Below are 23282 nucleotides of genomic sequence, written 5' to 3' on the forward strand. Positions count from 1 at the left end.
TACTATACTCATTGCCTTATATTTTAGAGGTTATTTAATGATTTCTGGCCAAATAATTTTTTAATAATCCACATTTTTTATTAAGATTTCTTTCTTTGTTGTTTAACATTGTCCCCAATTTCTTGAATGATACAGAAATGTAAGTTGTTATTGCTGCAGTGTTGGAACCAAAAAGAGACAGGAGGCAAGAAGGATGATCTAAAAGGGGGAAATTACTGAACTACAAACAGGGAGGAAACACGGATGAAGAACAGCAAGAGGAGGACTGGCACAACACCATTACAGTTAACATGAACACAGCAAGCAAATCTGAAAATACACCTGACTGAGAATAAATCTCAGAGAGGGCAAAGGTGACAACACCACAAAGAGAACATTAGGGTTTGTGAAAAATGCAAAAGAAGAGCCAGATACCAAAGCAAAACAGGAACTATTACTCAAAACGAAACCCCAACCAACCAACACCAAGAAAAACAAACAAGTGCAGAAAAAGTGACCAAATGAACATAGAGACTTTCAGCTAACTGCGTTAAAATCAAAGGTTGTGGTTGTGTGAATGTATGGTTGTCTGTCTTGAGTGTTTTGCGATGGAGGAAAATGTGATCTTAATATGATCAGTTTCTGTACATCTAAAATCGCTCCATCACAAGAGATCATATCTGGCAACTGTTATAAAACATTTGAAAATAAAACTAGTAATTAGTAACTTCCTGATTTCACATCAAAGTTCACAACATGTATGTGCAATTATTATAGTACTGAACAAACAGTCCTTTAGTAACTGTTTGTTCAGTCCTTTAGAAATGTCCTTGTTTTCTTGTTTCTTCACACAAGGACATTTCTTGTGTGAAGAAATGTCTTAGATTTACAAAGAAGTGCTTGAGAAAAACAACCAAAAAAAAATCCTTTAAACACATGAGTTCATACTTGACATCCTTGTCCAAAATGTAGACGAATTGATCCCAAGTGTTACAGCGTTTCCATAAGTCTAGACCAGTCTTATGGAAACATAGTGGCAGTAACTTAATGGAGGTGTCTGTAAACAAATCAATGGACTGAAGCTACGTCAGGCAGAGGAGTGGTTCAAAATCCCATTAAAAGGATGTTAAAAAACAAGAAGATCATACATAAGATGTTCTTGCTGCTAGATAACTCTGCAAGGGACTCAAGGATTACTAAGTAGTACATTTTAGTCTTACACAAAGTTTATTTTGGCGAGGTTTTGACTAGAGCAAAGACATATGCTGTTTTTGAAATGTTTTTCCCCATACTCTCTCAATGTAACATGTTGTTATTGTTCAGTAACTTACATCTTTAATTTAACACAACAATTTGTACCTGACAGAAACGTTTCAAACACAGTTTTCTTACATACTTTCAATATGAGGTTTCAATTTGTCACTTCACAGCGAGGAGAAATGTACTGCTTGACTGTTTGTAGTCTACTGCATAAGAAAGCATTGAAATGCATCGATAATGTTCCTTTAAAAATACCCAAGTTTTTCTAAAATTGCAGAGCGTGTGGTGCTAGCTCCAAATTTTTCCACATCATTTGCACCATTTCTCTGCTCGTTCTCATTTTGTTGTTCAAAAAGCAAGTAGAGCCTAATTATTGCCGGTGCAAACACTGCCATTAAAAGCAGCAGTGAGAGCTCTTTCCAATTTGCTCTTTTCACATCAGGTTGCAGTTATCTTCACTTCACAGTTTAAATATGACTTTCTGCCATGAATCCAACTGGAACAAAAATGTCAGCGAGAAATTGCAAAAATGCTTTATCACAGCACACTTAAACTCTTAACAAAAGAAAGAGGCAAGAAGGTGAAAAAAAAAAGGTCACAATTTCATTTGTAAACCAATAAGTGATGCAGATATTCTAATCCACCGGTAGAATTAGGAATTAATGTTTTCACATTAAATATAGCCTAAAAACAAATAGGTGATGCCAGGATCCTTGCATCATCTATTTATGATGCATTTTTATTGAGTTGGTGTTTTGATCCTCTCTTGTGTTTTTTAAGTTCTGTAGTTTGAGTCAAATTCTTTTAATTTCTCTATATTTGTTATTGTTGCTTAGGTATGTTGCTATATTTATTCATTGCCTTGGGTTAAGTTTCTTAGGTTATTCTTGTGTTCTTGGATTATTGCAAGGCTTCTTCTCCTTACTGTGTTAATTTGTCTTCCTATTCAGTTTCCCTGCAGTGTACTAAATGTTCCCTGATTAGTTTATCTGGTTCTCCTGTCCCTTACAACCTTGGCCAAGTATTTAAGATGGTATTTTTTTTCTTTTCATTGCTGGGTCATTCCGTTTCTATGTCTGGTTTCCATTTTGTTCCTCTGGCCATGCTCCTTGTCCTTTTTTCTACACAAGACCCGTAGGTCGTTGTGTTATATTTATCTTAAAGGAACCTTTACTCAAACGTGAAAATATTCCCGCGTAAACGTGAGTGTGCAGGGGCGTGCGATGGGATTCCTTTTACTTGACACAAACATTTTGAAGAACTCAAAAATGTTCACAGATTTATTTCCGACTTCCACTGTGAAGCTATGCAGATTGTTTACCGACATTTGTGCATGGACAGTGCTCGCGCCTGTGTCTCATCTGTGTTCATTCAGTGAAGTACTTCCATGGTAACACGTTCTCCTGTTTGAATTTTAATCAAACACGGGCCATCCTTTCACCGTCGGGGATGTGTTGGCTGTGACGGGTGTGCAGAGTTTTTGGCTCTGATCTGTGGCTGTTTCAGAGAGTGGCGTCAGATATTCGCAGCGCCATCTCTGATGTCCCAGCTTTCAGTCCTCCCTGCCAGCTTCATCAGTTTTTACATCGAAAAGTAGACTTGTTCTTTGGGTTGGAAACAAATTACAACACCACATTTTACGCTGTTTGAATATTTTAGCTTCATTCCACTTTTGGAGGAATGTGGAGGACAAAAAAAGTAATACCTGCCCGTCCTGTGGGATTTTTCGATATGATGAAGGTGAGTGTCTCTAGAGGGTTAGGAGTACAAGCCTAGTCGTTTCCTTTGGGTCGGGATCATGGGGTGAAAAGGGCTGGACAAATTGCTGAACTAGAAGGAAAGCTTATTCTGTACAGCTCTTTAATGGAGACCAGAGGGAGAGGAGGAGTCGGAGACGCTCGGGCTGTGGCACAGTGGCGCTGTTTCACAGTCTCCCTCTTCTCTTCTAATGAGCATTCTATTAGCAGCAAGGGGACAGTTTTAGGCAGTTAAGCATACGGAGAAGGCTGGCTAACAAAGCAAGTGGTTAGCTAAACAGCTGTTCTGTCTCTGAAGCTACCTCCCATCCTCGGCTAATGAAGCCCTCACTGATGAGCAGGAGTCCCGGGACATGCTGGAGAACGGGCACAGACACCCACACAGCAAATCTCAGTTACTCACATCCCGCGTCAAATGTCTATGCAGAGGATAGCTCCACTGATAGGACAACCGAGGCTCCAATTAGATAGTGGCTCCAAGGGGAACCCTAAGAATAGCTCACTGGGTGAGCACAGACAATTTTATATGAGTTGTGTGCTGCTCTGTGTTTGGAAGGTAAATACTCTTTGTTAGGTTTTCTTCACTGGAAGATGGCAGAAGCAATAATTTGTTTTTATAATGGACAATAAACAGATCACCGTGATGGTATTTTGTGAAGTGTGGCGTTCTTACATTTCACTTTTTTCTGCAGTGTAAGTGCAGAGAATGGTGATGCGGCTTGATCGCAGTGGTGCGGATTAATCAGAATTAGTGACGTGCCATATGGGTTTGTCAGCATCCATAAAGCTGCAGAAGACGCATGCACTCCCAGTAGCCTTCACTTAAACAACAGACACTGCTTAAAGAGCAATGTCTATTTTCAAAGTAAGCAGAATGTAACTGAAAGAGTTTCTTTTAGCAAGTCTGTCAAAAACATGCTTTGTTTTTTTTTTTTTTGCGAACAACCTGCGTTACCTTCAGGAGCAACAGCAACTAAGTAGAAGCCTGCTGCTTTACGTTAAATATTGTCTAAGATGTGGGACTACATCAAAACCAATGTAGAGAATGTTAAGCGCTCTACTGGGACATTTTCACCAGATTTCACCTGCAATTTGTTTCACCAAGTCTGTAGGGGAATCATTGTAGGTGAAAATAAGACCTCACCTGTTGTGTTTCCTTTCACACATTTTTTATTTGTTTTTGCATGCTTTCGTCCGACACTACAGTACTCGCTGATATTTGGGAGGTTTTGGTGATACAATTCTGACACACCAACTTGTGGCAATATAGGAGTGATCAATAGTCTGTAAAAGCAATGCACAGTCATGAACATAGAGGACCATATCTTAACCAAACTATAGATATATGGAGGGACATTGTGTGCTTGGTAATATCCACATGAATGTTTACATCCATTTTCATTCAGCACTCTGTAGAATCAGCCTTTGCTGCAGCTAGCAGTCTTTTGTGATATGTCTCTACCATGTTTTCACAACCACAGTCTGAAATTTGTGCAAATGCTTTGGTGAGTCATAGCTCAAGCTCAGCCAGATTGGATGAGGAGCATCTGTGAATATTAACCTTTAGCTACAAATTCTCTATTCGATCTGGCTCTTTACTTTGAATGGATCATTCTAACACATAAACATGCTTTCATATAAATCATACCATGGTAGCCAACTCAAGTCTTTTGCAGCTCCTAAGAGGTTTTCTCTCCGGATCATCATGTATTGACTTCTACCCATCTTCCATTCGATTTTGATGTTGCTAAGTTTCACTCAAGGGATGATAACCTTCAAACTCACAGCAACAAAGTACTAAATTAGAAGCACATGCCTTATAGGAATTATGGCTGTTTGTTAAGTCGAATGTGGAAAAAAAACAAAACAAACACAGCTTAACACAGCGTAGGGTAATCTATGTAGCCGTTTGGTGCAAAAGTGTTATTTTTCAAGTTAGAAAGACAAACTTGTTCAAATTAACTCTTCCAGAATCTCATTGTGAGTTTTGTTTTTCGTCCTTTTGTTTGCATTGTTTGTTGACTTTTCACACAAAAATCTTATTAGCCTCAATAACAAATTTACTGCTAATATTTTATTCTCCTTTGTAATGATCTGACTGAAAACTGAAGTCGATCTCTTTTAAAACAGAGTAAGTAAGCCAATTACTTGCATATAGGAATCGATAGCTGTCTAAAGTCGACTGAAATAAAGCAGACTGAAACAACTCATTATTGGTATTCTCTTTTTTTCACTTGAATTAGTATACAATTCAACTATTCTTTTTCAAAGGACCAATACTGATGCACTATTGAAGATCATGTGAATTTTATATTATATGACACATGAAAACCAAGTTAATTGAATAAAATTCAATCAGAAACATAAAGTCAAAATTTAAAGCCAATGTTAAACATTTAATCTACATTTATGTATATGTATATAATCGGGAACAACGTAACATTTCCAGCATGAAAAGTGATCTTTCGTAAAGGCGCTTGAACCCACTTTTACACACGAACACCTGTGCCGTTCAGATGTACTTCTTGGTGGTAGATTTTGTGCTGGATATGCTCACAGGGTGGGGACCATCTGTTTGTAACACAGGCAGGGATGATTCAAAAAGTGTAGCGTGGAAATATTTGTGTGTTGTTTGAAACATTTCCCTGCAATAGACTGGTGATTAGCTCAGGGTGTACCTTGCCTTTTTCCCAATAAACACTGGAGATAGGCACCAACGCCCCCATGACCCGGCAAGTATGGATGGAGGCATGGAAGGGACATTTCCAAGATTAGATATGGTGATGATACACAAAGCTTGTCTCAAAAATTTTATTATGTAAATGCTTTTGAATAAAGGACACAATGATACAGCAACATATTATGATAAGGCTCCCTGTAAGCTTTGTACACCTGAAATCATACAGACAATTAATTTGTTGTGTTGATAGAAATATGAATTAAGCCAGTTCAGACTTGATGCTGTCAGAACTCCTCTGACCTTGGCCTTGTTCTTCACACAAGGGCTTTAAGAAAAGCCTGACGAGTTGTTTTTTTCCTTTCTAGGCAAGAAATTGTAGCTTTGAGTTCAGCCTCTAAATTGTTGGCTCTGATTCTGAACCCGTTGGCTGCTTTTGTGGGCATTTGCTTGTGGGCAGAGATGCAGACATACACAGATATCACACAGTACATACAAAGCTGCAAAAAACGCATTATTTATCCTTCTCACACTGCTGGAGAATTAACTAAAAAGCTGTGAATGGCTTTCCTGTTGTTTTAGGATGTGAAAGTTGGTTTCACAGAAAGAAAAATAACATACACTAGCCAAGAGTAAGTAACATCGTGTCTCAACAGAAATACACTGCTCTGGGAAAGACTGTGAACACTCCAACAGTGCAAGGAAGTCTTTGGTTTTCCAGTCTAGATCATTTGTTTTAGGTTTTAGCGTCTTCAGCATTTATCTTTAGGACTAATGTGCCAGGTGGGATTTATTTTCCATGTCACAAAAAACATACACCAGGAAAAATGTATAAAACTTCAGCTTGATGTGTTCAAGTCACGTTACAAATTGGAATCAAAGAACTTCTAAATATTTCTTTGGAACATTGTAAACACTTAAAAACCGACGTTGAGATAAAACTTGGGAATGATTGTTTCTGCTCTCCACTGTTTAAAACAACTAAAGAATGTAGAACATCACTGAAAACTTTACACTTAAAAAAAACACCATGTTGTTGCTTTCTTGGTGCCCTAACCCAAGAAAGCAACAACTTTCACTGTCAAAACACTGTGAAAATCTTCACCTTTTTGGTTTATACTTTGCACACAAAGCCACTCTTATGATGACAGGTACAACCAAGCAATAGCAAAGGAGGGGCAAACATTCATCAGTAGTGATACTTACAGAATAATGTTAGCTTTGGCGTCTCTACAAAGAAGGATCAAACATGGGCTCTGCTGCACAACGAAATGCAACAGAAACCTTATTGCTATCACACAGTTGCTGTACCTCTGCCACACTACTGTGTACATGCCTTCAATTGCAAGAAGCAGTGTGACAGCAATTTTAGAAATTAGTAGTTATAAACTCCTTTAAGTAATTGTTTTATGAATAAATGCATATTTAAAGGTTGTCTATGATACTTTTATTTTTTACCATGTGCTAAAATATTTGGTAGATTTTTACAGTGTATGCAGTATTTTTGATGTTTGTATAATTTTGATAATTTGCAGTCTTCAGAATACAGCTTCCTCCTGGAGTGAACAGTATGCAAGAACCACCTAACTTTGTGGTGCTAGGTTTCTAATTTAGTACTTACTGAAAATACTAAGTCAAAATATTCGATCAGAAGTAATACTGTCATCCGACATGTTGCAAGCAAGCTTTCTGTACAGCATAAACCATAATTGTTGCTGACCTTTAAAATGCAACGAAAGAAGGTTTATTTCACTTTAGCTGTGATTTGTTTTCACTGTTAAGTCGGCAGTCAGCCAGTTCTCAGTTTGAACCTGAGCAAATCTGAAGTACTATAGATTCAAAAGGAAGTGTTTGACTCTATCTTTAAGTTGAAAGGGGGAAAAAGAACACACTTTGGCTATTTCAGTCCCTAACAATTTCATTCGATTCAGTGAGTTACCTTCTTTTAACTCTGAAAGGGATCTATGGCTCATGTTACCTCTCTAAGCTAAAAATCTATTCGAGCCTTGTGGGCTTGAGATCTAAAGATTTAGTGTTGTATTCAGGTTGCACAGTTCTGGCACATACAATTGAGGTTTTTGTTTTTTCAGTTTGTTTAACAGAGGTCTTCTCAATAGAGACTTTTTTGCAGCCAGACTTTTCAAATTTTACAGATAATGTATTTGTTTTCACCAGAAATGAATACGTTGCTTAGCAGACTGTGTATTGTGACAGCACATAACAGGTGATATTAACATGTACAAACATGGCAGAAAGTTATAAGTATCCAGATGGGGTACCTGACTGCCAGTATCTATGTTGCACTGCAATAGGTTCTCTGCAAGGAAAACCCTTGAGTTCTGCCTCTAAGCAAATTACTCAGACTGTTTTTATTTTTTTTATATGACACAGCAAAAATAAAGAGTTTTCTTTGAAAGCCATCCTTCCTATTGTCAAAAATATATTAATCTTCATAGTGTTGTTGTCCATAAATACTATTTTGCATGCAATGTGTGTCAGACATTTCCTGCTCTAAAGGGTTAAACACATGGATGTCATGTTGTTATGTTCTACTTTCGAACCTCGTTGTTACTGAAGAAACTATCCTAACAAACAGAGAGAAGGTGAAACACTAGTGATTAAAATTTATGAGGTCCAAAGAAAAACGCTAAGTTTACAAAAGAGAAGCGCAAGTTTTTCTTTAGCCTTTGTTTCCATTTAAGCTAACTTGAGCTTTAATGGAAAATATAATGGCCAAAACTTTAGTTACTTATAAAACCAGTGAGGACATATCCCCGAGTGGCACAACACACTGACTGGCACAAATACGTCAATGGCAAACACAAGATGTGAGTGTATTGGAAAAAAAGCATGTGTGTTAAGACAGGAACATATTTAAAAATAATTATTAAGATACGTGCATTTCAGATGGCATGTTGTTAAAACATTGTTGCAGCGAGTTCCACGTCGAATTAACCCAGAGTTGAACATGCATAATGAAGCTGTCCTGGAGAACCTGCAGACAAGACATCTGTTGTTGTCATGAAAATCATTAACTATGAAGTCCTGAACATTAAGAGAGTGCAAGATAATGCCACATATCAAAATACTAATGCAAATTATGTAATACTGGAAAGCACTGCGTGGTTTCACAGCTTTGCTTGCAAAAGTGGACAGTAGACACATGTTGCAGTGACAAATGCCTATTCTTAAATAATTTGGATCAGTATAGATGGCCAAAAAATGGTGATCAAGATACTCCTACTTATGAATTACCTGCGATTCTTTCTGTCGTGAAAGATCCTTCGAAATGTGGGAAGAACTGTTATGGTGTTCCCATCCATGGCGTGACATCAGAGCGGTTCCACACAATCCATCTGTTATTCATGCAGAGACATTGAATGCTTTTCACTGGGCCCAGATAAACAGATGTATGGGCACAGGAGGACTGACCTAACTAACTGCAGGGGTGAGTTGTCAACAACAACAAGCAAACAGAGTATTCATGGTCAACACTAAAGGAGAAAGTTCAGCTAATTACACCATAGTTCATCAGGCAGACAAACATGGAAACAACAGACTATCTAATGACACATCTAGTCACCCTCGTTGTCTGGTGTGGAATCCCTAATGGGGGAAGGCAGACAATTGTGGGTGCAAGGAAGAGAAGTGCATTTATAAAAGCATTGATGATGGAAAAAGAACCTTGAAAAGACAGTACAAAAGGAAAAAAATGGACATGAAATGAACATTTGATGATGTGAAAATGGTGTTAGGGAACATAACATGTTGGCAGAAATTGGGTCAATGTGTACACAACAATAGGGAATAAGGGGAGGTTTGGAGAGAAGGGAAGCGATGGAAAAAGGTGTGAGAGAAGGAGGGAGGTCAGAGAGAAGTGGGGATGGGCGAAGGAGGAGGGGGTGGTGGTGTTGGGGATGAGCCCCCAGTGCTCAGCTGTCAGTGCTTCCTCTGCAGGTGGGGCAGGAGGAGTGCCAAGTCCCTCTCTCCCACTCACACAGACACCCATGCATCGCTTTATAATGGATGCTTTACACTGGTGCCAGAGAAAGACTAAGGCTGAGATAGGGAGACATGGTGAGAAGACGAAGGAGCGATGTGGGGGAGGGCTGGGTACTGGAAAAAGAAAGAAACTGCTATGAGAATCAGGGAAGAGAGGAGCTCAAGAAAATGCTTCAGAGATCACTCAATACAGGTGAGACAGGGAAGGTGATAGACAACCAGACAGGAACTTCCATCTAGTCATTAGACCAATCAAGACAGGAAACAGACAAGATGGTCTGAGTACAATGCGATGCTGCTATCGGTTTAATTGATCTAAAGTCTAACAGGATCATAGAGCATCAAGGCACAGCCGGCAGCTGCAGCTACTGCCACTCACAACTGCCTCTGTCTGCCAGCAATGCTATCAATGCAGTCTGGACAACGATTTATCAAGAATCATGGACTGCATCTACCTGAACTAATGATTTGTCAAAATCTTCTTGGGGGGATTGCAGATGACATTTTCTGTAGTCACCTCGTTCATCAGAAGTGATTAGATTTCAAAAGCAATCTCAGCAGTGCGTCACCAGATTGTCCTCATTCTATTGTCTTGGAGGATATTGCTTAGACAGTGTGCCACATGGCGGTCAAGCTACTGGAGCAGGGAAGTCTGGCTGTATGCTGTTACCTTGGTTGATGGAAGCATGGATTTACTAAAGTACTCAATTATCCTCTGCCTCTTTCTGTGACCCATTGCTTGTCTCTTTAACACCTATAACTTCATGCTTTATTGGTTCAGCTACCTGCTGTAAGCTGAAACAGACTGATGCCTGAAGTACCTGAATAAACTGCCTTTACTCTTTTTGGACCATTTATCAATTCTTCATTCCTCTGCTCTCTTCTGCCAGGGGACAGGTAAAGCTGCCTCCATCTGATGGACAATCCAATTGGGTATTACTTAGTGTTAACCCCAAACAGACAACAGGGCCTCAAAAAATGCTTCTCTTTAATATAACAAGATCCGTACCACCATGGATATTTAAAAAATGCAATGCAAATAACATTTTTGCATGAATAGGGCATTTGCAACATGTTTCAAGTTCAATCTGCCATTTTTGTAAGGCAAATTTGTGTTATACCATTGTCAAATTCACTGTTGTTCAAAGAGGAACTGGACGACACAGCATAGGTCACTTGTTAAAAACAGCATGCTTTTCCACGCAATGAATTGCCATCGTATGTAGCGGACAACAAAGCAGAGTAGTCAGCATAAAGAAATACAACCATTCTTGCTTCACAGAGTTGGCATCCCCGTGGTTTAATTATCGCTCTTGTCAATCGCTGTGGAAGAATACGGCACCTGACAAGGCGTGCCCCCATTCTCTCACTTCATATAGACCCTTTTCACACCCTGAGATGCACAGACACCCTTCAGCAAACAGCCAAATCAAGCCTAGAGATGGAGGCATTCTATTGGGCCAAACATGCAGGTAACTTTACAGTGCCGAGGCACTGAATGCCACTGACATCTGAGAAATGAGGTCTATTCAACTTTGACAATTGTCCCTGGTTTCTCTCAAGCAGGGGGAATTTGCACAACAATGACAGTTGCATTGGCTATGAATGACATCCAAAGGATGAGGTTATGCGACAATCTTTCTTGCTGATTCAAATTCGTTTCCCAACTCAGCCAATGTGGTTTTATTTGTTACCTGAGCCTGATAAGAAATGGAACCCTGAGCTTGCAGAAACAAACATGACACCTACTATAGATGACGTTGATAGCACCTATCCATGGTGAACAATGGCAAGAGGGACTATAGGGAGGGTATGCTTTTAGACTTTCCCAAAGAGAAGTTAACCATTGAAACTGATTCCAGAGAGAAAACAACAGATATTATTTTCAAAGGTTCAAAGGTCACAGATGTAACATGGCAGTAATATTAAGGCATATCAATTCAGTAATTCATATAAGAGGAGATCCAACCATGAGTGCATGGAAATGTACATACTTTTACAGACTGCTAAAACAAGAGTGTGGGTAGTTCACCCACCCAATCATTTTCTAATATTTGCTCATCCATACGCATGTTTAACATACTCACTTTGCAACTCTAGACTGTGCACTGACAGAGGGGCTTTTTTCTTTACCTTTAAACATTATGACAAATGTAGAATAAAATACATTTATTGATGAATTAGAAATATCTGTGCGACAAATACAAAAGATTTGTCTTCAAGCTAGAAGGTTACGGATTTGTACTGAAAATGATCTTGTTCTTTGATATTTGAGTCATATAAAAGATTGTCAGTGGGTTCAATACCTGTAATGGATCAAGCCCTCCCCTAATTCCACATGTACTTTAAAAGTGTACATACTGTACATGAAAAAAAAATGTAGAGGTCAGACACACAGGGCTATGGAAGGGTTAAATCCCCCAGCAGCTACAGCCACAACAGATTGACAGGGGCAGATTAAATAGGGGTCTCAGAAATGTTGCTGACAGATATTTGAATTGAATACCTGCCTGAAAAAGCACATTTCCACCGATAAGTGCACCGAAACCACCAATGCTTGACATGACTTCACACAGAAATTTGTTCCTTAAACACTTCCCTCAGATTAAAAAAAAATAAATATGCAAAAATATTGCACACATTGAGTTAGATTAACTAGAGATGGTAGTTTGATTTAGCTATTGTGCATCATTTCCACAAATATATTCATTTTGTTGGGGGAATGCAAAGCATGAGGTGGAGGGGTATTTTCTGTTCTGGCCATTTTGGATTGAGATGACTCACCAGCCTACATACTTCAAAATACTTTCTCTTAAAGGTCATGGGAGCCTGTTTCTCTTTTCCATTATTACATCAGAGTAACATCACTCTAACAGAAGCCACAGTATCTCGCTCAATCAGGAACAAGGGAGTAAAACATTAATTATAAGGACTTTCCAATCCCATCCTCTGTGAAACTGCATGATTCACAAATCCTTGTCAGAAAATCAACTGGAAATGAGCAGCAGCCATGAATGAAGTTCATAATCAAGATTTAAGTGGAAGCTCTCTCTGAACATCAACTTCTGGATGTCATAAAAGATTATATCACCTTATCATCTAATGTGCGGTTCTTTTTCTTAATTAGATTCACAAATTTTTTACTAAAACAGAGCACTCATGCAACACTCCTGGATCAAGGTGGCTTGCATGTTGCAAGAGGGATTTCCCGCATTATCAAAAGTCTCTGCATTTCTTGCAGTACTGCAATAAAACCAAAGCATTTAACATCTGTATTTATGGTCCTCAATAACCCAGAAGTCTTAATAAAAATGAAAGCTGACATTGGCATGAGGGATCCTCCACACTAGCTGTCTTTAATGTCCAAGGCATTCCATTAAAAGGAGAGCACTTCCTTAGAAGCAGAGCTTTTATCCTGATTGCTTACAGGAAGAGAGAGGGAGGGGAAAAAAAGAAACCAAATGACCTTCAGCGCCTTTGCAACTAGCCTCTCACATGTGATCTGTGAACAGAGCTGTTTCCACCCAGACATGCAAAGATTGAATGCACATGCTGATAAAAACATGCAAGGATGTGATACGTTTGCTTTTTATTCCAAATGAGCAAAAAAAAAAAAAAAAAAAAAGAGCGTGGACTTTAATATGCGCCTAAAGACGTGTGCAAATACATCACTGGCTATTTGGTATTCCTGTCATGCACGGAGATGCCATCTCACTGTTTAAATCATAATGATTATTACGAGATAGGGAAAAAGAGAAGTCTGCATGTTCAATTAGTGCCTTTGCGATGCCAGATAGATAATATGTGGGACTGACTAATGTCCTTGCTTCGAAAATTCCTTTGCTGTTTTTCTTTTTGAAGCCGAAGGAAGAGAAGATTTAGATGGAGATTCCTCCCTCCCTGGGACAACAATTGTTGAGCTACATTTAATAATATGGTCAGAAACACTCTACTGCCAAGAGAGACTGTGCCTTTAATGACCATTTCGCTTCTTCAGTCACAGATGTGCAGCTAGATGGGCACATAGCGGACCAGGAAGCCATCTTATTAATAGCAACACACCACACATGCTGCGGACTGGGGACCAGAAGCCTGTAGCGGGAGAAATGGAGAGAGACCGCTGGAGACGCTGCATTGTTTTACTGTTTTGCAGAGACAGGGGAGACAGATGAGTCCAGTAGAGGGAAGATTAGATGTTGGATTCAGTCTGGACTGGAGTCTGAGATAAAAAAATTTTAAAAATTAATTAAAATTTTTTTTTTGTCTACATGAGAGGTAATCCAGGTCCATCAATAAGCCAGAGGGGAGAGGCTATGTGACGGATGCATCTTATGACTGGAACTCTCGACAAGCCCACGTTAGGCTGGGCACCAAGGCCAGGCCGGAGGAGCAGGTAATCAGAGAAAGAAGCCGCAGAACTGGGATGATATAAGAAGATTCAGCTTATTAAATAACATTCAGGAGGAGTACGGAGGATCTACGCCACCGATAAGCATAAACAAGTGCCTGTTATATTGAAAGTCTATGCAGAATGTTCACAGGGAGAAAACAGTATGAGTAGAACCGCTGTCATTAAAGACACCAACACACCAAGGGAACTTGGGAACAGTGCATCGCCGTTGGTTTGCTTTTTCTGGTTTCTTTTATTTGGATTTCAATTTCCTGGATCTGAGAAGAAGCTAAGAAAGAAAAAAACAAAGCTTGTGTGAGTGTTGTGTATTTCCTCAAGTTAATCTTATCCAATGTTACCTTATTTCTCATAGGAGTCCAAATACAACACATTCAATATAAAATCACACCTATGATTTCAAGGGACACAGGATAAGATTATGTTTTTTGGGCAAATGGGAATAAGGAAGCAAGAGATTTAATAATCTGCTTACAGTCATGTTTCAAGAATTTTTATTCAAATGAAAAAAAAAAAAAGCTTAAAAGACTGGTTCATATTTCAGAAATTTAATATACTGTGCCTTGCTAAAGTATTCATAGTCTTACCCTAAAAACAATTCATTGCTTTCAAATGTTTTTACTAACACAAATCACAAAAGTGTGGCAAGAATTTACTAGTCCTTTTAGAATAGTTTCAGTGAAATAAAGCAGCCATTTGACCAGGACGGTCTAGATCTTAGCCTTGATTGGATTTGTCTAGATCAGTAATTGAGAAAATGTTGCAAAATCTAAAGATCGATGTTCACATTATGAACATTTACTCAGAATGAGCATTTGCAAATTCTCCAAAGAACAATTGGCAAAATTTCAGTCTCTAGATGTGTACAGCTGGACACACTACCAAACAACCTGTAGTCTCAATTCTGCAAATTTACTTGTCATACTTTTACTTGCAGAAAAACTTTTTAACCCTGTATATTTTTAGTTTCGCTAGATAATTAGGCACTACTCTGTGAGAATGTTGACTTACTTGGACTTCTATGGCTGTATGACAAAAAGTGGAAAAGAAAAGAGTTAAAGTTACGTTGCAGTTTATGAACACTTTTAAAATGCAATGTAACAAGTTTTACATCAGTTTTCACAGCTTTGAAGATTAAAACCTTTTTGTTTCCTCTCTGCTTATTGCATTGACTTGGCAACAAGAGCATCCCACCAGCTTTCGCCACACTGACTGCTTTGAAAGCAGGTGCAAAAAGACACTTCTCCACTCGGATTTCCTGTCACATCCTGCAGCCCACTCCAGTCCTAAACTTTCTATAATTACAACAATCTGTGCTCCTAGAGAGTCTGTGTGAAATCTGATTGCCATTGGTAACATTCGCAGCAAGAGTCCTGCTGTGATAGAAGGCTTCCTGTTTCAATTTCCCAGGATCCCTTCAAGTTTTTGCTTGCTCCTTTCTTTTTCACCCCATCAGTGGGGCATACATTTCCATTCAGGGGGAAAAAACAGACCCGGTAATATCCAATTTACTGGAAGGCAGAAGAGATGGTTTCACTAGCAGTATAATAACATGCTACGTGAAGCGTGGCGTTATAGAGTGCATATAAAAATAGGCATCTATGATAAAAATTTAATCCTAAAGCAGTCATCATTCATTGGAGGAAATCAAGGCAATTAGTAACACTTTGCTGCAAATTGGGGAACACATAAACAGATTGCGAACATTGGCATTGTCACGGGTCCAGAAGAGATTCAGCTCACATGACCTTCTTCAAATGCACAATGGTCAACTAATCAAACATGCAGAATTTACTGGAGTGACAAGAGAATGAAAAGGCGTGCATTAGTGTATGTTGGCATGTGCTGTTATTGTTCCTGCATGATTCAAACGCTCAATTGCAGCACAGCAGTCCCTGCCTACAGTAAGTTTGATAACCTGAAGAATGTGCTGTACCTAAAAACAAACACCCTTCCCTCTAATGGTACTCCTGATAAAGTTGTGTAAAAAGCTTTAAAATAATCTCATGGTTTAGTGCAGCTACTTGCTGCTCACATTTGTAGCGAATAGCATCTTGGTATCGTTTTAGCAAATGTTCCCTACATGCAAATTAGTTTCAGAATAATACTAAAAAATATTTTCAGTCAAGTCATAAAATATATGACCACTAGGAGTGTATACAGCTCTACTGGGACTTGACCTGGATTTGTTTACAAGAATGAAACTAAATCTGAGAAGGGTGATAAAAAAAAGGCAGTCCGGATGGGTCTGGTGTGGCTCAAAAGGTGAAATTATGGCAAAGCATCTAATGCAAGTAGCTATGGTGGAGGTTTTGTGATGCTGTGGGCTTATTTGCTCTTTAAAGGAACCTTGTAAGACTCCGTGATATATCAAGGCATTTCAAAAAACGTACTATGCAACGTTTTCAATCACATTTTAAAAAGCAAAATGTTTCCCTCATGTCAGCATGTTTGCTATGCAGGAAGGACAAAATGGAAAGCTCTCTTATTTGAAACATTTCCAGAACATGATTTGATCTACATGTTGCACACACAAGCAGAGCTATTAATTAAATCCATGACAACACACAGCCCTTAGGTCTGATGCATGAAAAACAGTTTTCAGGTTAAGGACGATAAAGTTGACTCTGCAGGAACACAGCTGGAGCTTGATATCCACAGATGGAGCTCAGCACCAACACACGGGTATTATTTGTACAAGCCAAAGTGGTTCTTTCAGAACCTTACTTATGTATTAGCAGTAAAGCTCTATCTTAATTCAGCAATGCATTAGAAGAGCATGAGCTTGAGAGATGTTTATTGGATGTCCACGTCAAGCACGAAAGCTGCATAAAGAATTAAATAAAGTCATGGCCGACATGAGCAGTAAATCATTATGAGGTAACATTAAGGTAGCCAAGAGATAAACAACGCTCTTTTGAAAGAGGACAGTGAGAGACTGAGTGCGTCATTTAGCCCTAATATAGCTACTCCCTCCTTATAAAGCCATATTCTTTTTTACCCTGTCTTGAAAAAGACATAAAGCCAACATGTTTGTGTCTAGTATGAAGACCTAGATTAAAAATCCAGCAGATTTTGCTCAACTTTACATGTGGGATTAAATAAGGGGTTATTTTGGAGTGGCACTTATACACATGCATCCTTCTTCTTCTTCCAAATAGTTGCCAGCTTTTTTCTTAATGATTTCCTACCTTCAGAGTGATGGGAGAGGGTGAGCAGACTGACGCAGGAAGCTCCGATCCCAGATCCAAACACGGTAATGCGGTTGGAATCTCCTCCGAAGAAGCCGATGTTCTCGCTGATCCACCTTAAAGCCTGAATCTGGTCCAGCAGCCCGTAGTTCCCTTTGGCAGCCTGATCGCCCGTGCTGAGGAAGCCTGAAACATGGAAAGACGAAAAACCATCAACAGCAGAGAAAACAACTGGCTTAGAAGAGAAGGAAAAGAAAATTCTAGGTTATCTGCAATGCTTAACCTCGTTGTCATAGGAAGCCTCATGATGACAGCTGCAGTGCAATCATGACTTATTACATGATATGGCTGTTGGTAAAATAGGAGTGCATGTGCCCACATCTCATCGGCACCTTATGGAAAATCAATGGCATGTCCTCCCAGGTGAACATAAATCATAGATTGCTGTACACTCAGCAATATTGACCAGTTCAAACGAAACATTGAACAGCTATGGAAAACCTATTGACTTTGTGTGAAAACGACGTGACTTTTACATTTCTAATAATGTTCCCTATTTTCCTCTGACATATTTCAAACCCCTCTAACACTTGTCATGTTTTCTGTGACAACACACAAGATTTGTGCACATTTTCCCAGCATGCCAGAGCAAACTGCCATGTGAGGTCTAAGTTGGAAAAGTGTGCATCTCCTGGGTACATCAGAGCTCATGTTAACATACACCACTCTCTCTCCAGGGCGTAAGCCCTGCTGAACGATGGGTAATCGAGAGTTGTGGGAGAAGATCAAAGGCAGGCAATCCCTAAACTCCCAATGGTGGATTCAGTGTCCGTCAAATCCCCGGGCCTGCATGTGAGGTGACAGCTCAGAGACGTGAGGAAACCAACACCCAATTCTCTTTCACAAGCAATAAATGTTCTGATGGAGGACGTTTAAAGGCCTCCAGTGATGGTCCCTCAGCATTGTGGCGTTGCTTCCAACACCTATTTCATGGTCTGTGCCTTCATCTTATAATGAAGTCTGTTTTGAAGTCCACTGGGGGAGGCAGACAGTTAACAGCAATGCAAAACTGATAAAAAAAAAAAAAGTTTTAATCTGTGTGATTTCACTGATGTCAGTGCTCACTTAAGATAAACAAAGATTAGAGTAGCCCTCCTCAGGGCCATTAGTTGTTTTGGGGATGTACTTAATCTACTAAAAGCGTTTTTGTATATCAGCTCTCAGTTGTCAATGAACAAAAAGTGTGCAATAGAAAGCTAAATATTTTTGTTAAGGGCACAGCAATGACAGATTTTTCTTCTAACGTTACCCTCGTTGATTACATCTGAGTGAGTTTGTAACTTCCAAAAATTGATAAAAGCTGAATGCTCAAAAGCAGAAAACGACACAGAGAAACCCATGATTGGGTTAATTCTTTAGACAATTACTTTTACCACCAAAACATGGTTCGATTAACTGTGTTCTTATACATTTTGAAGTTAAAACGATGCACGTTTCTCTGTCTCACATCAACATAGTTTGACTTTAAAAATAGAATCTGCCAAACACAGAGATAAGAAAATAGAAACTCTATTGTAAGGAAACTACAAATGGCCAAATGAAGGATCAATTAGATGATTCATCAGTCAATGAGAAGTGAACGAAGGGATGAATGGATAAAACTTTTGGCAACAAGACAGCATAGTCCCTATGATATTATTCTTTTCCACACTCAGACATTCAGACCTGAGACATACAGAGCGCACATCACTGCAGGTGACGCAGCACCAATCTGCCTATCAGTTTCTCCCTCCATTTCTTCCTCATTCGTGAACAAGACCTAAAGATACTTAAACTCCTCCACTGAGGTGAGTTGATTGTTTTATTTTATTAAATTTTTTTTCTTTAGTGTGGCTTGCAAATAAGTAAAGTTATTATTGGACCATTACTAGAACATCTGATTTGTGGCTGTGTGAGCTATAAAGCAGTGGAGGTTATGTGCAGCATACAAGGCGGGTGGTGCGGGATTCATGACATTTGAAAGTATCCCCTCAAGCTGCCCAATGCATGGATGACTGGAGCATGTAATGTCACTGGCACATGAAGGCAATACTGGACTGTTTTTGATTTACCCATCGCATCATGTCTTTCTTTACAACTCTAATGAAAGGCAGACACACAATTCTATCTATCTATCTATCTATCTATCTATCTATCTATCTATCTATCTATCTATCTATCTATCTATCTATCTATCTATCTATCTATCTATCTATCTATCTATCTATCTATCTATCTATCTATCTATCTATCTATCTATCTATCTATCTATCTATCTATCTATCTATCTATCTATATATATATATATATATATATATATATATATATATATATATATATATATATATATATATATATATATATTGATTTCTGAACTCTTCCTGAGTTAAAACATTTGTATTGTTGTTTCTAGATGAATCTGAATTAGTTTTCTTTGCATTATTTGAGGTCTGAAAGCGCTGCATCTTTTTTGTTATTTTGACCATTTCCCATTTTCTGCTAATCAATATTACATTTTTCTTGGAATTTCTGAGACACGTTGTCAGTAGTTCATGGAATAAAAAGAACAACGTTCATTTTTCACAAACATTCACCTTTGAAGAGTAAAATCAGACAAACTGATCATTTTAATCAGTTGTCAACCTGGACTGATTAGGGCAGCAAAACTGTATTACAACACCTTTTGATGCTGTTACACAAGTGTCTATTTTATAGCATCAAGACAGCAAGGAAAACTCAAAGAGCTTCCTTCTAACATTCATAGTAAGAGTCCTAGGCATTTATAGGATTCTGAACACTCAGTATATATTTTCTAAAGCTAATTACAGAGTCATCTCTGCAGATAAAAGGTTGTGCGTTGACTGCATTACGTGTGTGGGCTGCAAATATATTGTGTCCTTGACAGAAATATATTGATAAGGTGAAGATTGTGTGCTGAAATTATAAAAAAAATATATATCAAAGGAACACTATTACTACTACTCCTACTAGTAATAGGAGTAACTAGAGTTTGTAAACTGTACTATGAATTTGCACAATCTAACAGGAAATTTCATCGTGTTGCATTCATACTTGAGTACCGTCGAAGTTGTTTATCTTTTAAATTGGAAAAATTCTTTCGCGTTAGGCACAACAGTTTTTCATAAAGTGTACTTCAAGTCTAAAGTATGTACTCATCGTTAATTACACTTGTGTCAACTTAGCAACATTGAGAATACTGATTAAAATCTGTTTAGAACTGGTCTTTGGCCTAAATGCTCTAAGTTTGTCTTTGTTTGCTATGGTTTTACATGGGAAAACTGTGGTAAAATCATTAATTCACTTTTTAGTGGAGATGATTTGGAGCAGCCTTCTTTGTCATATTATTTTAGCTATTTCTATTCTTCCACACAACTCAAATTGCTGCTGTGCATACATGACAATGGTCTGAAAACCATCCGAGACAGGCTTCTAGTCTTGGAGAGAATCTGAGCACAACCTTCTACCACACCCCGACATTATAGCACCCTTATCTCGAGGGTTTGTTGGTATTAACAAAAGAGGACGGGCAGTGGAAAGGCCAGGGCCAATTGTCGATAGCAGAGAGGCTGTGGCACAGGAAACGAAGCAGTAGACAAATGGATCAACAGATGGTCTCCTTCAGATGCATCCCTGAGGATGACAGAGCAGCAGGCACATGCAGAGAGGGAAGGAGAGGGAGACAGACAGAGAGAGAGAGAGGGGGAGAAAAATAGAGAGAGTAAATAAAAGAGATAGGCAATGGGTTTGGAGACAGATGTAGGCAGAAAGAGGAGAAAGGAGGGCTCAAGCTGAAGAGCTTTTTCCTTTTGCTTTTTATCTCTGACTCCTCCTCGCTCTCCGTCATAACTAAAGGACAACAGCTTTTACAACCTTCTCCAGGGTGCACAGGAGGGAGGCAGAGGAGACGTGACTCTCCAAGAATAACCCTAATTTGCAAAGCAGTTCACACTTCACAAAGTATATGTCAGATGGGCTGAGAAATGTCATGAGACAGGCATGGAAGAGGAATTTTGTACAAGTGTTAGCCTAATTGAAAAGATACTATAAACATTATCCATTTGGCTTTGTATTATTTAGGATTACTAGATGACAAAATGTAAAGTATTACAGTTGGATCCTCGTCTGTGCTGCTGAACACTCAGTTCTGGAGTCCTGTGTGAGACATGTTTTTCCTAAACCACTTTGACTGCTCTGCATGTTTAAAAGAAACGGGTTATTAACATGTAGAGGGATAATCTTAAACAAGACATGCTGCAGGCGCCATTTAAAAATACATCCACCGTGGCTCCTGGGTGCGTTTTAATTGGAAAGGTGACAGAAAGTATTTACTTCGGAAAGCAATTAAGATAGGAAAATAATTGTTTTCATGCATGACTATTTCTGTTTTTTGTACCCACCGCAGCTATTTGACACATAAGCTCCAGCACTCCTGCTTTGCACATAAATCTATAGGCATATGAAAATAATCACCTATTCACCACCTCTGGCCATTCTTTCTGAAGCACAGACTCATTCTGTTTACTTTAATATATGTAATTAACCGTACAGGCTCGCTTTGTTCTCATTCTGAGTTATGTAAATCTTTTTCTCACCCGTGAGGGACCGGGTTATAGATTTCGAGACTTCGAAGAAGATCTCTGTCTGATCAGCACAGCGTGGGCTTTGGCTTCACATGAGCCACGGTGGTGCAGTCCAACTCTCGTTCTGTTAGCTGCTCACACACCTACACATGACCCTGCGGATTCTGAGCTGAGGCTCAGCGCTTGTGAACTGTTTTGTTAGGCTAGTGATGTGCTTGACTGCACTACTCAACCCCAGGCAGTTTAAATCGCTAATGAACACAAGCTACTTCACAATAAGCTTTTAATTACTGATGAAAGCTGTCCCTTTTTTAGTTCTTGTGCTAAACTCGATGTGGAATATATTTTTTTTAATGTTTACATTGATTTGGCACAAATTTTGTAAGTTGGTGGCACTGCGTTTGACATCCTTTACATGTCAGGCAGGTAATCTGGTACTTTGAAAGATAAGTCTACACAAATGAGCTGTCTTTATGGTATTTGTTCACACTGATCCAAAAGACATTGCAATAAAAATCACTTCAGACTGACAAAAGTTAAGTCATATGTCTTATTGTTTATTCCATGTTTAGCACAAATTAGACGTTGCTTTTTCTAATGTACTTATTTATTTTGTTTGTTGAAGATCTCATATAATTAAACAGGCAGGAATAGATTAAAAAGATGCCGCCCTTCATGAAGTGAAGCTCTCGGGTCCGAATGGTGGCATCTCCAAACTGCAATTTTCAGTTTTTTTTATTTATTTTTTTATCAGATGTTCTACAGGATTACATCTGGCATCATGGCTAACTGTTTAACAAAAATTATTCATTTATTTTTAGTCTTATTAAAAGTGAAGTTCTTTTAGTTTTAAGTAAATTCATGTTGTATAGTGAGATTAAATCACAATATGGGTACAGAGTTCCCATCTTTCTGTGTGGAAATAGTTACTATTACAACTTCAGATTGTTTTATTTATATATTTTATTTAGTTTCAGTTTTTATGTGCTCCTAATGTTTAAATGGTAATCATCTGATTTAATCAGAAAGTAGGTGAACTTATAATATCGTCAATTTTTTTTTTTTTTTTTTTTTGCCTAAATCATCTTTTTGGAACTATAGTGATTTTTCCAAATCTGTGGATATTTTAATGCTAATCTCAACAAACGAGGAACTTTTACAGGTTAAAAACAAAGAGTGAGACACTTTTGTTTGCCATGACAAAGAGTTTTTGAGAAGTGCTTGCTTTTGAAAAAGAAATGGACCCATCAAAATGGAAGGAATACCCTCAAGCTGATCAGAAGAAGAGCAAAAAGAAACATGTGAAACACTTTTCTTCATGTCAGCCCTTGTAAATTATTTATTCCACATCCAAAACATATTTCACAG

The 23282-nt window shown here is 38.6% G+C and overlaps 1 protein-coding gene across 1 annotated transcript in view; it reads right to left on the bottom strand.

Annotated features, from left to right (window-relative positions):
* nlgn3a (neuroligin 3a) overlaps nt 1-23282 on the bottom strand; it is a 186031-nt gene that overhangs the window by 41542 nt on the left and 121207 nt on the right. The window contains exon 7 of the mRNA XM_044127108.1: nt 17275-17460. Within this exon, the coding sequence (XP_043983043.1) occupies nt 17275-17460 (186 nt within the window). The remainder of the gene's footprint in view (nt 1-17274; nt 17461-23282) is intronic.

The sequence above is a fragment of the Gambusia affinis genome, linkage group LG09, assembly GCF_019740435.1.
Source record: "Gambusia affinis linkage group LG09, SWU_Gaff_1.0, whole genome shotgun sequence".
In the NCBI taxonomy this organism is placed as follows: domain Eukaryota; kingdom Metazoa; phylum Chordata; class Actinopteri; order Cyprinodontiformes; family Poeciliidae; genus Gambusia; species Gambusia affinis.